Genomic DNA, 17,761 nt, shown 5'->3' with positions numbered 1-17,761 from the left:
GTAAAACCTAGTTCGTATCGGTTGGCCTCATTCTTTTCTGTTTCCTGCTGTGAAGTCTTTGAGCTCTATTTCTGCCATTTTTGTTTCTGACTATGGCTTGTTAGGGGAAGAGTTAAATTATTTAGTCATACTTCCTTATGCCACTGAAATATTGAGGCCAAAAATCCATATTCTTGTCTTGGAGGAATGACAATCATTTATTTTTTATTACTGCAGTCCTCATTATTGCTCACACAAAAGCTTTATGTGTGGTCTCTCCAGTGAGCCAAATTATCTTAAAATTATGGAAAGTGCCATGAAAATAGAAAGTAAAAATGATGATTGAAGAAGCAGATTACTGAAGAAATCTGTTAAAAAAAAATAGCGACAAGAATGTATGCTGGGGAAGAAATTTATGGAAGGAGTAATTTTCAGCAGTGCCTCTCTCGACTCTTCTTTCTGCGGTTTTCCCCCATGTCTTCCATAACCTATTGGGATTGTTCTCTGGGCCTCCATTTCCTCCTTTGTCCAGCGCTTTCCCAACTTCCTTCCTGTCCTATGGATATTGTAGTGACTGTACTGAAATGCAGCCTGGAAAAATATGCTCTTAGAATTGAGAGAAGTTTTCTTACATTAGCCTTTTGTATTTTACTTTATTTGTATATTTTCTGCCCCATTAACAGTATATAAGAGAGGCACTTTGGGAGGCTGAGGTGGGCAGATCACCTGAGGTCAGGAGTTCAAGACCAGCCTGGCCAACATGGTGAAACCCCATCTCTACTAAAAATACAAAAATTAGCCAAAAATGGTGGTACACAGCTGTAATCTCAGCTACTCGGGGGGCTGAGGCACAATAATCGTTTGAACCCAGGCGGTGGAGGTTACAGTGAGCTGAGATCACACCATTGCACTCCAGCCTGGGTGACAGAGTGAGACTCTATCTCAAAAACACAAACAAAACAGAAACCAGTATATAAGAGAGACCGTTCCACTCCTTCCACCCCAAAAGCTAGCAAATACTGGATATTATAAGATCTCAGGCAACCTGATAGGTGAAAGTTTTGTCATTAGAGAAAGTTTTTCACACATATACATATACGGTTAAGGAAGAAAGTAGTACTGTGCTGAGGTGAGGCAGAGTTGTGGTTTTTGTTTTTGTTGTGTTTTTTTTGGGTTTTTTTAAGGCAGAGTCTTGCTCTGTCACCCAGACTGGAGTGCAGTGGTGTGATCGCAGCTCTGCAACCTCTGCCTCCCAGGTTCAAGCAATTCTCCTGCCTCAGCCTCCCGAGTAGCTGGGATTACAGGCACCTGCCACCATGCCCGGCTAATTTTTGTATTTTTAGTAGAGATGGGGTTTCACCATATTGGCCAGGCTGGTCTCGAACTCCTGACCTCAGGTGATCCTCCCGCCTCGGCCTCCCAACGTGCTGGGATTGCAGGTGACAGCCACCATCCCCAGCCTAGAGTTTTGTTTTTTTTTTTAATTATTATTATACTTTAAGTTTTAGGGTACATGTGCACAATGTGCAGGTTAGTTACATATGTATACATGTGCCATGCTGGTGTGCTGCACCCATTAACTCGTCATTTACATGAGGTATATCTCCTAATGCTATCCCTCCCCCCTCCCCCCACCCCACAACAGTCCCCAGAGTGTGATGTTCCCCTTCCTGTGTCCATGTGTTCTCATTGTTCAATTCCCACCTATGAGTGAGAATATGTGGTGTTTGGTTTTTTGTTCTTGCGATAGTTTACTGAGAATGATGAGTTCCAATTTCATCCATGTCCCTACAAAGGACATGAACTCATCATTTTTTATGGCTGCATACTATTCCATGGTGTACACGTGCCACATTTTCTTAATCCAGTCTATCATTGTTGGACATTTGGGTTGGTTCCAAGTCTTTGCTATTGTGAACAGTGCCACAATAAACATACGTGTGCATGTGTCTTTATAGCAGCATGATTTATAGTCCTTTGGGTATATACCCAGTAATGGGATGGCTGGGTCAAATGGTATTTCTAGTTCTAGATCCCTGAGGAATCGCCACACTGACTTCCACAATGGTTGAACTAGTTTACAGTCCCACCAACAGTGTAAAAGTGTTCCTATTTCTCCACATCCTCTCCAGCACTTGTCATTTCCTGACTTTTTAATGATTGCCATTCTAACTGGTGTGAGATGGTATCTCATTGTGGTTTTGATTTGCATTTCTCTGATGGCCAGTGATGGTGAGCATTTTTTCATGTGTTTTTTGGCTGCATAAATGTCTTCTTTTGAGAAGTGTCTGCTCATGTCCTTTTTGATGGGGTTGTTTTTTTCTTGTAAATTTGTTTGAGTTCATTGTAGATTCTGGATATTAGCCCTTTGTCAGATGAGTAGGTTGCGAAAATTTTCTCCCATTTTGTAGGTTGCCTGTTCGCTCTGATGGTAGTTTCTTTTGCTGTGCAGAAGCTCTTTAGTTTAATTAGATCCCATTTGTCAATTTTGGCTTTTGTTGCCATTGCTTTTCGTGTTTTAGACATGAAGTCCTCACCCATGCCTATGTCCTGAATGGTAATACCTAGGTTTTCTTCTAGGGTTTTTATGGTTTTAGGTCTAACGTTTAAGTCTTTAATCCATCTTGAATTAATTTTTGTATAAGGTGTAAGGAAGGGATCCAGCTTCAGCTTTCTACATATGGCTAGCCAGTTTTCCCAGCACGATTTATTAAATAGGGAATCCTTTCCCCATTGCTTATTTTTCTCAGGTTTGTCAAAGATCAGATAGTTGTAGATATGCGGCGTTATTTCTGAGGGCTCTGTTCTGTTCCATTGATCTATATCTCTGTTTTGGTACCAGTAACATGCTGTTACTGTAGCCTTATAGTATAGTTTGAAGTCAGGTAGTGTGATGCCTCCAGCTTTGTTCTTTTGGCTTAGGATTGACTTGGTGATGCGGACTCTTTTTTGGTTCCATATGAATTTTAAAGTAGTTTTTTCCAATTCTGTGAAGAAAGTCATTGGTAGCTTGATGGAGATGGCATTGAACCTATAAATTACCTTGGGCAGTATGGCCATTTTCACGATATTGATTCTTCCTACCCGTGAGCATGGAATGTTCTTCCATTTCTTTGTATCCTCTTTTATTTCATTGAGCAGTGGTTTGTAGTTCTCCTTGAAGAGGTCCTTCACAAAAACTAACAAACAGAAAGGACGTGACAGCCCAGAGTTTTTAAAGCTGACACTTGAGTTGGGTTTTTCTCTTTACCACTGTAAAAAAATAATGAATGAGAATTGGGTGCTGGGTTTTGTTTTGTTGTTTTAGTGGTGGCAGGGAAGCTGGGGATGCGGGTGATTAGGATGAGTATTACAGAGGTAGCAGGAGTCCCATAGCACCAAGTTCCATCTCCTTGTTACCCATTCCAGAGGCCCCGAACCTACCTAGAGGCTTTGGGATCAGGAGGCTTGAGCTTGGATTCTGGCTCTGCCACCTCCTTACCTAGAACCCCTTTGTAAGTCACTGAGTTTGTGAGTCTCAACGTCGTCATTACAAAAGTACAGGAACACCAACCTTCTCTTTCATGGTGGGTAGTGTGGCAGTACTGGACTCTGGATGAGTTATACTTTAAAAGCTATCAACTGTATATCATGTAATCCTGCCCCTACAGGACTGATTCACTAACAAGATAACTGTTTAAAAGAAAGAAAAAGAGAGCGGGGCGCAGTGGCTCACACCTGTAATCCCAGCACTTTGGGAGGCTGAGGCAGGTGGATCATTTGAGGTCAGGAGTTTGAGGCCAGCCTGGCCAACATAGTGAAACCCTGTCTCTACCAGAAATACAAAAAAATTAGCCGGGTGTGGTAGTGCACGCCTATAATCCCAGCTACTTGGGAGGCTGAGGCAGGAGAATCACTTGAACCCGGGAGGCGGAGGTTGCAGTGAGCCAAGATCGTGCCACTGCACTCTAACCTGGGCAACAAGAGCGAAACTCTGTCTCAAAAAAAAAAAAAAAAGAGAGAGAGAGAGAGAAACTGGAGTTGGAAGGGAGCACAGTTAGGGAGTGATAGAGTCCTTTGATGATTGAATGGGTTTTTCACTATGTCTATACAAGGGACAAGTGAAATACTTTGAAGGCAAGAGAAAAGATTTCTAGCAACAGAGAGAATTGAGCTGGGGTTCTAATTAGATCAGCTGTTTTTATGAAAAGGAGCAAACATTAAGCATTCCTAGTTTAGGGAAAGTCTTGACTGGTAGCATATATCAATGTTCTTAGAAGAATAAATTCCTGGTCATTGGTCACCAGTCCTGTCTGCTTAGGTGGCTAATAATACCATTGATAGAGTTAGGCTGTAATATCTCAATGTCCTAGGAAACAATGATTCCTCTGTAATATAAGAGGTGGATTATACTGTGCTTTCATTCATTTATTCTTTCCTTTGCCGTGCAGCTAATGGGAAATTACCTATAGTCACCTACTTCATTTGGTCAAGTGAAACAGCTTGTGGCAATTGGAGCAACTTCCACAGGAGTATTCAAAATTAGAACAACACAGAAACATATTTCTCTATTTTCTCGAAGTCAGTATTTTTCAAAAATATGTCAGGGTTTAGAATTCAAAAGGATATCTTACTCTTTTCCCAATATAACAAATTTAGACAGATGTGTGAGCTGCATATTACTATTATGCTGCCTTTAGAATGTATTTCAATTTAATTAGTTTTGTTTGAGAGAAAATAAATCTCTCATCTTTAAGCCTTTTAAATGAATGTGATCCTTTGGAAACATTATACTTCACAAGAAATAGATTAAATTGCAGCTGTGGAAGATTTTACTTCAGCACTGCGATTTCCATTAAACTGAGTCCTTGAAACCTGCTCCTTTGCCCAAGGTATTAAGAAGTGGCTGCTTGTTGTACACTACTTTGTCTTTTCCAAGGAAAAAATTAATGTGATAATTTATTCAGAAGTCTTTTTTCATTATTGTGAAATTGTGTTTCACCTGAGTTTCAGGCATCTGCCCTGTCCCATCCCTAGCCTGGTACTCCTTTCCTCCCTTTGGTTCTCCCATCTGTAAAGTGGGAGCAATGGTTTGGAAAGTGGGCATCTTCTTCAGGGGGGCCAGTGCCCAAGATTTTTGGAAAGAAGAAACTACCTCTATTATCTCTGTCAGTCTACTTCTCTCCTCCCCACCCCGAAAGCTACACTGTAAAAGTACCTGTGGTTCCTACAGAGAGACCTTGAGTTTCACACCTGCGTGCCTTTCATATGCTTTTCCCCAGTCATGGAATACTGTTGCCACTCACTTCCCCTGTGCCTGCTAAACTTCTGTCTAAACATCTGTCTACTGCTTCTTAAGAGCAAACTACCCAACTCCAAGATGAGACAATTGCTGCTTGTTTTATGCCTACACACATCATATGGCAATGCAATTATTTGTTTCCAAAACCATGTCACTTACAGAGTACCAGATCCTTGAGGGCAGCGACCGTATCTGACTAAATAAAGTCATTTCTACAAAGTGACTTTCAGAGAATCTGGTACCTAGAACACAGTGTTTAATACATGGCAGCTATGATGACAATGGTAATGAAAATTCCTGTATCCTCATCACTTATGCAATGATTGTTAAGTGAATAAATGGGTGAATATTCAACATACCTATTATACTTTTATTGGAATATTTCTTGGTCTGGGGTTTCTACTTTGTGAGCCCTATAAATTGGAATTCTGATGTCATAGGACTAAAAATGAGTTACTTATACTATGGCTTTTTTTCACCCCAAGTAAATACCCTTAGGGAATGTTTTTAATTAATAAGCTTTTAAACTGAAAGATATTTTGGCTATAAGTTCTGATTCTAGATGTGTTATGTTGGTCAAATTTCTTAAACTCACTGTGCCTCAATTTCTCCATCTATATAATGACGTAACCATGCAGTTCTCTACTGGTTTGAGTGAGACAAGTAATGTATTAGGCATGTGTGCACATGTATGTGTGTGTGCCTTCTATGTTGTAAGCACTTATTAAATGGTACTATTATAGTTATAAAATGTCAATATAGAAAAACAAACTGAAAATCACCTTAAATCCCACCAGCGATATGATCATTGCCGACATTTAGTAGAGATACTCACAGAACTTTCTTTAAACCCACACAGAAACTTTCACATAAATGAAAATAGTGTGGTAAATAGGTTGCATGAAATTTGTTATTTTCTTCGCTCTGCATGCAGTGTTTTCTTTCTATGACAATGCTTCTACATCTGTATGCATCTACATGTATGTATGACAATGCTTCTACATCTGTATCATCCCCCGCTACCTCCGTTTAACACCACAGTTTTCCATTTATTGATATACGATTATTAGTATCATTGTTTGTTGGTTAATATGTAGTTTTTTTCACTTTTTCTCTTTTAAAAGAATAGCCATGAGAGGGATGACTGGGTTTTTTAATTTTTTAGGATTTTTTTTTTTTTTTTTTTTTTTTGAGACATAGTTTCACCTGTCACCCAGGCTGGAGAGCAGTGGCGTGATCTCAGCTTACTGCAGCCTCCACCTCCGGAGTTCAAGCTATTCTTGTGCCTCAGCTTCCTGAGTGGCCAGGCTGGTCTCAAACTCCTGACCTCAAGTGATCCACCCACCTTGGCTTCCCAAAGTGCTACGATTACAGGCGCCCAGCCTAGGATAAATTCTTAGAAGTTGAATTATTAGATTAAAAGTTAACCTATAAAAATATTCAATATGATGTGGGTTTTTTTTTGTTTTGTTTTGTTTTTTTTTTTGTCTGTGTGTTACATTCAGTAAAAGAGTTTATTAAAGAAAAAAAGTTGGGCCAGGCACAGTGGCTCATACCTATAACCTCAGCACTTTGAGAGGCTGAGATTAGAGGACTGCCTGATCCCAAGAGTTCAGGACCACCCTGGGCAAGATAGCAAGACCTTGTCTCTACCAAAAAAATTAGCCAGGCATGGTGGCACACACTTGTAGTTCTAGCTACTTGGGAGGCTGAGGTGGGAGTATTCCTTGAACCTGGGAGTTAGAGGCTTCTAGGCTACAGTGAACTATGATTGTGCCACTGCACTCCAGCCTGGACAACAGAACAAGACCCTGCCTCTTTAAAAAAAAGTAAATTACAGAGAAGGACTCTCAGATTTAATTATCACCAATTCAAATTACATGAATTTCAACTCAGTTCTTTAATAATAATTTGTCACTTTTCATAATCAATCCTTCTGCTTTAATAAAATTGTGGGTGGGGTATTGTTAGGTATAATATATTATGACATGATATTCACACCTCAGGCAAATCTGTTACTTGAGCTAAACTTTAATTTTTATATAATTAATATTTTCATTCCTAGCTTAAGTTAATTAACTTTTACTTCCAATTTGGCAGGGTTTTTTAGTAGATTTAATTGAGCTGCTCTTCAGTATAAATTTATTTTCTTGTTTTGTTTTGTTTTGTTTTGTTTTGTTTTTTGAGACGCAGTCTCGCTCTGTCACCCCAGGCTGGAGTGCAATGGCGCAGTCTCGGCTCTCTGCAACCTCCATCTCCCAGGTTCAAGCAATTCTCCTGTCTCTGCCTCCCAAGTAGCTGGGATTACAGGCGCATGCCACCACACCCCACTAATTTTTTCTATTTTTAGTAGAGACAGGGTTTCACCATGTTCACCAGGCTGGTCTCGAACTCCTGAGCTCAGGCAATCCACCCGCCTTGACCTCCAAAAGTGCTAGGAGTACAGGTGTGAGCCACCGTGTTCAGCCCAGTATAAATTTCTATTCATGTTAGTTGAACTATAAAAAATTAACAGTAGTTGAAAACCTATCACTTCATGATATTTTTGAATAGTTAATTTTATTGAAACAAATCTCATTAAAGATCTCTAAAGTGAAAGTTTGTATAGTATAACAAAAGGATTTGAATTCATTTACTTTTGCTGAATTTTCACTGGATTAACCGTAATTCTACTTCTGCTAGGTTAATGTTATAATTAAGTATCCCTTCTCTGGTACATAAATATAAGAAGACTTACCTCATATCAGATTGTCTTCCCCCACTACAGTAGTTGAAACCAGTCTATAAGGGGAAAAGTCAAACACAATGAAAATCCGTTATAATATAGCTTAGAAGCTTTGCAAATACAGTCAGGCCTTAATGGCAGGGATACATTTCTGAGAAATGCGTCACTGAGTGATTTTGTTGTATGAAGGTCATAAAGTGTACAACCTAGATGGTGTGGCCCACTCCACACCTAGGCTATGTGGTATAAGGCTATTGTTCCCAGGCTATAAACCTGGGCAGCATGTTACTGTACTGAATACTGTAGGCAACTGTAACACAATGGTAAATATTTTTATATCTAAACATAGAAAAGGTACAGTAAAAATATGGTATAATTGTATGTGACCACCATTATATATTGGTCCATCCTTGACTGAGGCATTATTATGTGGCACCTGACTATAGAGGTATTTCTCATTTGAGGCTGTTATCTTCAGTATCCAGAGCTACTATAATTTGCTACTGAGCGACATTTTATTGAGTTGGAAATTCAGAACCTGGGGGAAAATGAACTCACCCCTAAGGTAAAATATTACTGTCTTTCAGGGACTCGGCATCATGAAGCTGAGACAGAAGTTACTAGAACTATCTGGAAGACCTCAAAAGGCCCACTTTGTCAGTAATCAGATGAGGAAGCTAAAAACAGACAAGAAAACCAGAATTGTAGGTCAAGGGCATAGAAAGCTCCTTTGGACAGAAAGCTTTTTCCCTTTTTCTTTTTTCTTCTTTTGTATCTTTTTGAATGCCAAGGCAAATTACTGAACATCTGAAAGAGCACAAGACTAGGAGATGGAAAGAGGTATGTCAGTTAGATTTACAAATTAATATTTAGAATTAGCAGGAGCCTAAGAAACCATATCAATGAATACTTAGAATTAATATTTAGAATTAGGAGCCTAAGAAACCATATCAATGAATACTTTTTGGTTGCAAAGAACAGAAATTAGTTCAAATAATTGTCCCAGTCAGCTTGGGCTGACCATAGACATCTGTTTCTCACTGTTCTAGAGTCTGAGAAGCCCAACATCTAGATGCTGATTAATTTGGTTCTTGTTGAGGGCTGTCTTCCTGGTTTGCAGACAATGTTCCTGCTGTATGCACACACATGGTGAAGGGAGAGATTATGTCTCTTAGTGTAAAGGCACTAATTTCCTCTATGAGGGCTCCATCCTCATGACCTTGTTACTTCCCAAAGGCCCCACGTCCAAATACCATCGTATTGGGAATTAAGGCTTCAACATATGAATTTGCAGAGGGACATAAAAATTCAGCCCATAGCAATAACTTCACCAAAAAAGTAGAATCTATTGTAATGGTGTGAATCCCTCCTGGAATCTGAAGATCAGGATGCACCAGGGCTTTGGGAAATGATGGCTTTTCCAGTCCCTTCATCTGTGTGGCAGAATATGGACATCTCACAGAAGTTTAATGAACATGTAAAACAGTTAGCTGTGTCTCAGCTCCAATTTAAAATCCCCTAAAGAGAGAATCTTGGTTGTCCTAGCCTATGTTATATGCTCCTCAGCTGTGGCCTGGAGTGTCATGACAAGCAACACAAACTTGGCTGCCCACCATAAAGGGTGGTATTTGTGATGAGAGGATTTGAAGGACAGTCCCTTACAAAGAGAAGCAGTTGTGTGCTGGCAAAGATCCCCCTAGATCTCTACTACATTCCTCATCTGGTCTGGCTTTCTCATCTTAGTGATATAGAAATTGAGATAGAATGCCATTAAATCACTTCCCGTAGTCATGGCTTGATGAATGTGGGAAAAAGATATAATTTATCATCCAAACTGGGTAACTACTAATCGGCACAGTGGCTCATGCCTGTGATCTCAGCACTTTGAGAGGCCAGGGCAAGTGGATCGCTTGAGTCCAGGAGTTCAAGACCAGCCTGGGTAACATGGCAAGACCCCGTCTTTATAAAAAATGAGCCCGGTGTGTGGTGCGCACCTGTAGTCCCAGCTACTCAGGAAGCTGAGGTGGGAGGATTGTTTGAGTCTGGGCGGTCAAGGCTGCAGTGAGCCATGATCGCACCATTGCACTCTAGCCTGGGCGACAGAGCAAGACCCTGACTCAAAAATAAATAAATAAATAAATAAGTAATTGGAACAACATAAATAAAGTAGGCTGTCTTAGGAAAATCAGGATATATGATTACCGTTGAATGAAAGAGTTGTAGATCTTGGATTTTAAGATAATAAATAGATATTTGGGTAAATTGGGAAGCATCAAATCAGGAATAAAGATAGTTCTTCTCACCATTGTGGGATGATATCAAAGATAAAGACATGTCTACATAATTTATTATTCTTCCTTTATATCATTCAGTCACCTTTGAAAGAAGAAACTTTGGGAAAGGCACTTAGTTTCTCTACCTCTCAGTTTACTGGAAGTAAATGGAAAAAAATAACATTTTTCCAATTTCAAGATAATCTGAATGAGCACTCAGGTCATGAAAGGTGGGGAGCAATATTTGATCCAAAATGAAATATCTTAATTGTTTTCCTTGGGGCTGGGTCAGAAAAAGCTAAAAGGGTAGTCAATCTATATATATATTGAACCTATTTATTTATAGGCATACTTCAGATAGATTATGGGTTCCATTCTAGACTACCACAATAAAGCAAGTATCAGAATAAGTGAGTCATGTGTGTTTTTTTGTTTCCCAGCATATGTGAAAGTTATGTTTACACTATGGTCTATAAAGTGTGCATTAGCATTATGTCTAAACAAGTAGATACATTAATTTTAAAATAATTTATTTCTAAAAATTGCTAACGATCATCTAAGCCTCAGCAAGTTGTCATCTTTTTGCTGGTGGAGAGTCTCGCCTCCATGTTGATGGTTGCTGACTGATCAGGGTGGTGGTTGCTGAAGGTTGGGGTGGCTGTGACAACTTCTTAAGATAACAATGACATTCGCCACATCGATTGTCTCCTTTCATGAAAGATTTCTCAGTAACATCGGATGCTGTTTAATAGCATTTTACCCACAGTAGAATTTCTTTCAAAATTGGAGTCTAGGACTGGTTTATCAATGAAGTTTATGTAATAGTCTAGATTCATTGTTGTCATTTCAACAATGTTCAAAGCATCTCCACCGGGAGATTTCATGTCAAGAAACCACTTTTGCCCAGGCCTGGTGGCTCACGCCTGTAATCCCAGCACTTTGGGAGGCTGAGGTGGGCGGATCACAAGGTCAGGGGTTCGAGACCAGCCTGGCCAATATGGTGAAACCCTATCTCTACTAAAAATACAAAAATTAGCCGAGTGTGGTGGTGGGTGCCTGTAATCCCAGCTACTGAGGAAGCTGAGGCAGGAGAATCGCTTGAACCTGGGAGGGGGAGGTTACAGTGAGCCGAGATCATACCATTGCACTCCAGCCTGGGGGACAGAGTGAGACTCCATCTCAAAAAAAAAAAGAAAGAAAGAAAGAAAGAAACCAGTTTCTTTGCTCATCCATAGGAAGCAGCTCCTCATCTGTTCAAGTCTGATCGTGAGATTGCAGCAATCCAGTCCCATCTTCAGGCTCCACTTCTGATTCTAGTTCTCTGGCCATTTCCACCACACCTGCAGTGACTTCCTTCACTGAAATCTTGAACCCCTCAAAGTCATTCATGAGAGTTGTTATCAGCTTCTCCAAAATTCCTGTTAATGTTGATTTTTTTTTTGTAGCCACATTTATTTAAGTGTACAGCTCAGTGGTAATAAATACAGGTATATTCTTTTTTTTCCTTCCTTTCTCCCAGCTCCCCAAAAAACCCCCTCCCCACCCCGCCCCAGCCTCTGGTAATCACCAGTCTACTCTCTATCTTCATGAAATCTACTTTTTTAGCTCCCACATGTGAGTGAGAACGTGATATTTCTCTTTCTGTGCTTGGTATATTTCACTTAACATAATGGCCTCCAGTTCCATCCATATTATTGCAAATGACAGGATTTCATTCTCTGTTATGGCTGAATATTATTCCATTGTGTATATATACCACATTTTCATTATCCATTCACCTGTTGAGGAGCACTTAGGTTGATTCCATATAAGGAAAGGAGTTTAATTGACTCATGGTTCCGCATGGCTGGGGAAGCTTCAGGAAACTTACAATCATGGCTGAAGGGGAAGCAAACACATCCTTCTTCACATGAAAGACTATTGTTGAAAATTTATTGTTTAATGTAACCATCTTCGTTATTGAGCTTAGCTAGATCTTCTGAATAACTTTCTGAAGTTTCTGCATCATCACTTGCTGCTTCTCCTTGCATTTTATGAGATTGAGACTCCTCGCCTTAAACCTCTGCTAGCTTCAAACAACTTCTGCAACTTCCTCACCTCTCTCAGCCTTCATAGAATTGAAGAGAGTTAGGGCCTTGCTTTGGATTAGGCTTTTGCTTAAGAGAATGTTGTGGCTGATTCCAACTTCTATCCAGAGCACTCAAACTTTCTCCATATTAGCAATTAGGCCGTTTCGCTTTCTTATCATTCCTGTGTTCGCTGGAGTGGCACTTTTAATTTCCTTCAAGAACTTTTCCTTTGCATTCACAACTTGGCTAACTGATGCAACAGGCCTAGCTTTCAGCTTAGCTCAGCTTTTGACATGCCTTCCTCATTAAGTTTAATCATTTCTAGCTTTTGATTTAAAGTGAGAGATGTGGGACTCTTCCTTTTACTTGAACACTTAAAGATCATTGTAGGGTATTAATTGGCCTAACTTTAATATTGTCGTGTCTTGGAATAGGAAGGCCTTGGAGGAGAGAAAAAAAGATGGGGAGCAGCTGGTCAGTGGAGTAATCAGAACACACAATTATGTGTTAACTGATTAATTAAGTTTGCCATTTTATATGGGCACAGTTTATGGTGCCCCAAAACAATTATAATAACATCGAAGGTCACGGATCACATATCGCCATAACAGATAGAATAATACTGTAAAAGTTTGAAATATTGAGAGAATTACCCAAATGTGACACAGACAGGAAGTCAGCACATGCCACTGTAAAAATGGTGCCAGTAGACTTGCTCAATGCAGGGTTGCCACAAACTTTCCATTTGTTAAAAAAAAAAACAAAAACAAAACAAACAAACAAACAAAAAAACAATAAAATGAGATGTACCTATATACTGAAAAAAGTGTCATAAGGGTATGTTATTGTTCAAGGTGCAGTTTGTTTGCATGAAGAGAAAGGTACAGTTGTATGGGACTCCATATTGCATTTGGGACTTTAAAAAGCCTAAAAGTCTTAGTTGGGTATGGTGGCGCATGCCTGTGGTCCCAGCTTCTCGGGAGGCAGAGGCAGGAGGATCTCTTTATCCCAGGAGATTGAGGCTGTAGCGAGCCATGTGCATACTACTTCACTCCAGTCTGAATGACAGTGAGAACCTGTCTCAAAAAAAAAAAAAAGCAAGCAAAAAACAAAATATAGCTTAAAAGTCAACTATTGGATATTTCCCCCATGTGTTGTAGTGACCTGGTTTTTGGTTGATACTGACTATTTTATCTCAAAAGTCTAAGACCTAAGATGGTAGAGTGACCAGCTCACTTTTCTGTTCTTGCTCATCTTTTTATAGAGATGGCTGTTAGAAATTATCTCATTTTTTGTGTGTACCATCCAGATGATGTGACCTCTGGGTATGCCCTAGGATTATAGACTTTTAAACTAATTGCTAAAGCACCTTGGGCAAATTATAGTTTCATAATCTAGTGAAAGTAAATCGCCCCACTGGCTGCTCTGAAAAGCCATCTTTGCATTGTTCCTCGTCCGCCTCCTTGCTCGCCGCAGCCGCCTCCTTGCTCGCCGCAGCCGCCTCCTTGCTCGCCGCAGCCGCCTCCGCCGCGCGCCTCCTCCGCCGCCGCGGACTCCGGCAGCTTTATCGCCAGAGTCCCTGAACTCTCGCTTTCTTTTTAATCCCCTGCATCGGATCACCGGCGTGCCCCACCATGTCAGACGCAGCCGTAGACACCAGCTCCGAAATCACCACCAAGGACTTAAAGGAGAAGAAGGAAGTTGTGGAAGAGGCAGAAAATGGAAGAGACGCCCCTGCTAACGGGAATGCTGAGAATGAGGAAAATGGGGAGCAGGAGGCTGACAATGAGGTAGATGAAGAAGAGGAAGAAGGTGGGGAGGAAGAGGAGGAGGAAGAAGAAGGTGATGGTGAGGAAGAGGATGGAGATGAAGATGAGGAAGCTGAGTCAGCTACGGGCAAGCGGGCAGCTGAAGATGATGAGGATGACGATGTCGATACCAAGAAGCAGAAGACCGACGAGGATGACTAGACAGCAAAAAAGGAAAAGTTAAACTAAAAAAAAAGGCCGCCGTGACCTATTCACCCTCCACTTCCCGTCTCAGAATCTAAACGTGGTCACCTTCGAGTAGAGAGGCCCGCCCGCCCACCGTGGGCAGTGCCACCCGCAGATGACACGCGCTCTCCACCACCCAACCCAAACCATGAGAATTTGCAACAGGGGAGGAAAGAAGAACCAAAACTTCCAAGGCCCTGCTTTTTCTCTTGAAAGTACTTTAAAAAGGAAATTTGTTTGTATTTTTTATTTACATTTTGTATTTTTGTACATATTGTTAGGGTCAGCCATTTTTAATGATCTCGGATGACCAAACCAGCCTTCGGAGCGTTCTCTGTCCTACTTCTGACTTTACTTGTGGTGTGACCATGTTCATTATAATCTCAAAGGAGAAAACAAACCTTGTAAAAAAAAGCAAAAATGACAACAGAAAAACAATCTTATTCCGAGCATTCCAGTAACTTTTTTGTGTATGTACTTAGCTGTACTGTAAGTAGTTGGTTTGTATGAGATGGTTAAAAAGGCCAAAGATAAAAGGTTTCTTTTTTTTCCTTTTTTGTCTATGAAGTTGCTGTTTATTTTTTTTGGCCTGTTTGATGTATGTGTGAAACAATGTTGTCCAACAATAAACAGGAATTTTATTTTGCTGAGTTGTTCTAACAAAAAAAAAAAAAAGTAAATCATACCCCAGGTATTCTGAGATTTAAATGAGATACTGTGCATAATGAGTTTAGCACAGTGTTCTGCACTCAGTAAATGGTAGCCTTTATTAACTGTAGTTAACCTAATAGACTTCCAAAAAAGAATGCTTTTTTTCTTTTTTTGCCTATATTATTTGGAAGACTTTCTATATCTGTTGTTTAAAGAATAATGCCCTCAGAGAACAGCTTCTCAATAATACAATAGATGATAATCTAAAGCTAATTGTGCATAAAATATATCATTCTTTCCAACTAGTTATTGAATTTTCAGTGGAGCATATTTCCTTTAGTGATGAAAAAATATGAAAACTGCTTGAATAGTTGGAAGCTGTATAACTTTTATTTAAATAGTGAAATTGTTTTATATTAAATAAGAAGAAAACAAAAGACAGACCTCTCCTAAAACTGAATGGCTGCAAATGTGTTATTTTTTTTTCCCTAGCCCTAACCCTAAATGTGTTATTTTTAAGGCCATAAAAGAGTCTTTGTCTTGGATTTATTTTTCTATCCAGAGATCAGCATTTTTCTTTTAGATTTAATCCAGTTAAATCAAGGTTCACTCTTTCTTGGGTTTCTTGCTCTGTTCCCAGTTTTCCACTGCATAGCAGAGTTTCTCCAGAGGCCTCGGCATGTTGCCGGGAGCAGCTGCCTTAGCCATAAACACCCGTATTGGCACTGGAAAAAAACACCAACAGCAAGCAAGCTGCTTTGTCTTTCCACTGCCAGAGGCTCTGCACATTTAGAAACAGCACCGTGAAAGGCATAACTTCAGATTTCCTCTTACGTAAATTAAAATTAACGATCTGCTTTCTTCATTTGGGATCTCATTTTTCTCTCTCAGAATAATAGTACCATAGATTCTATTCTACCAAAATGGAGGATCACCACTGAAGAAGCAGACATATCCATAAACATGAAACAGTTAGATTTCCTACATGCTCAAGCGTTTTGCTGATCAAAACCATTTTTTTTTAACCTTAGTCACTTCGAAGGCTGGAGCCCATGTTAGTGAAAGCCTACTCACAGTTGATTAAGCACCACTTCCATTCAGGACTGCAACTCAGCACATCCTCATTGAGGGCCACTATGCACAAGCTATGCATGGAAAGCTGGGAACCACCTAGAGGAGGATGTTGGCTCTGCCCTAAGGAGCTCCACTCAGTTCAGCAGGTGTTGCGTGCCTGCGCTGATGCTTACTGCCCAACAAGGACTGACTTTACCATGTTGTGTTGTGGTATAAGTGCAAGAAGAGAAATTTTTTTAAACCTAGTGCCACGAGATTCAAAGACAGGAGGGTAGGATAGGTGATTTAGAAAAAGCTTCTGGAAGCAGAGGCTGAACGCAGTGGGGAAGACATAGACATTCACAAATGCTTAACTGAATGCCAGGCCTTGAATCAGGCTCTTTCCAAACGTCATTTGTCTTTTTTGAGACAGAGTCTTGCTCTGTTGCCCAGGCTGGAGTGCAGTGGTGCGATTTTGGCTCACTGCAGCCTCTGTCTCCCAGGTTCAAGTGATTCTCATGCCTCAGCTTCCCAAGTAACTGGGACCACAGGCGCCTGACACGACGCCCAGCTAATTTTTGTATTTTTAGTAGAGACAGGGTTTCGCCATGTTGGCCAGGCTGGTCTTGAGTTCCTGACCTCAAATGATCCGCCCACCTCGGCCTCCCAAAGTGCTGGGATTACAGGCACGGGCAACCGCACCCAGCCCCCCATTCTTCTCACTCTGTCAATCAGGCTGGAGTACAGTAGTACAGTCATAGCTCACTGCAGTCTTTAACTCCTGGACTGAAGCGATCCTCCCACCTCAGCTTCCCCTGAGTAGCTGGAATTACAGGCACACGTCACCATAACTGGTTAACTTTTTATTATTTTTTTGTAGAGACAGGGTCTTTCTGTGTTACCCAGGCTGGTCTCAGACTCCTCAAGTGATCCTCCTGTCTCAGCCTCCCAAAGCTCTGGGATTACAGGCATGAGCCACCACAACTGGCCTTATCTGATTTTCAAATATGATTTAAAGTACCTTGTTTGTAGTTAATTATAAATTAACGAGATTGGAAAATATGGTCAGCAAAAAACATGATCATACTAGACATACTATTTTAAAACTTGGTTTTACCAGTTAGTATATTTTGAACATTTTCTATGTCATTAAGTATGCTTTTTCACAAACTTTTAAAGACGATTTCTTTTCTTTCCTTTTTTTTTTTTTTTTTTTTTTTTTGAGACAGGGTCTCACTGTGTTGCCCAGGCTAGAGTGCTGTGGCACAATCTTGCCTCACTGCAGCCTCAACCTTACAGGCTCAAGCAAACCTCCCACCTCAGCCTCCCAAGTAGCTGGGACTACAGGTGCATGCCACCACACTTGGTTAATTTTTATATTGTTTGTCAAGACAGGGTTTCACCATGTTGCCCAGGCTGATCTTGAACTCCTGAGCTCAGGCAATCCACCAGCCTCAGCCTCGCAAAGTGCTAGGATTACAGCTGTGAGCCTCTGCACCTGGCCACTGCATGATTTCTTTAACCATTTCCCTTGTAGCTAAGTAGGTAAGAAGATACAAATATAAGAAAAGCTGAACTCTGAAGTGTCAGGAGAAAATATATAATCTAGACAGTGGACGTATTTTTAAATGCATGATATTAAGAATAGAAACGTATGCCGGGCGCAGTGGCTCACGCCTGTAATCCCAGCACTTTGGGAGTCCGAGGAGGGCGGACCACCTGAGGTCAGGAGGTCA

At 40.5% G+C, this 17,761-nt stretch overlaps 2 protein-coding genes and 1 long non-coding RNA gene across 16 annotated transcripts in view; 2 read left to right on the top strand and 1 right to left on the bottom strand.

Annotated features, from left to right (window-relative positions):
* The window catches only part of PATJ (PATJ crumbs cell polarity complex component), a 421,434-nt gene that overhangs the window by 257,327 nt on the left and 146,346 nt on the right, over positions 1–17,761 (top strand). The window lies entirely within an intron of this gene.
* Positions 1–17,761, bottom strand: part of LOC134810899 (uncharacterized) — a 46,827-nt gene that overhangs the window by 12,939 nt on the left and 16,127 nt on the right. Inside the window, exon 2 of the long non-coding RNA XR_010159647.1 lies at positions 7,998–8,041. This is a non-coding gene — a long non-coding RNA (uncharacterized LOC134810899). The remainder of the gene's footprint in view (positions 1–7,997; positions 8,042–17,761) is intronic.
* On the top strand, positions 13,829–14,971 carry LOC129143832 (prothymosin alpha). The gene has a single exon (XM_054683689.2). The coding sequence runs from the start codon at positions 13,962–13,964 to the stop codon at positions 14,295–14,297; it is 336 nt and encodes a 111-aa protein (XP_054539664.1). The 5' UTR covers positions 13,829–13,961; the 3' UTR covers positions 14,298–14,971.

The sequence above is a fragment of the Pan troglodytes genome, chromosome 1 (genome assembly GCF_028858775.2).
Source record: "Pan troglodytes isolate AG18354 chromosome 1, NHGRI_mPanTro3-v2.0_pri, whole genome shotgun sequence".
NCBI lineage: Eukaryota > Metazoa > Chordata > Mammalia > Primates > Hominidae > Pan > Pan troglodytes.
The sequence above is the reverse complement of the archived record's forward strand: the minus strand, read 5'-3'. Positions and strand labels throughout refer to the sequence as shown.

Excerpts from the sequence above, each read along its gene's own strand:
- LOC129143832 (XM_054683689.2), top strand. The coding sequence starts at position 13,962 with ATGTCAGACGCAGCCGTAGACACCAGCTCCGAAATCACCACCAAGGAC.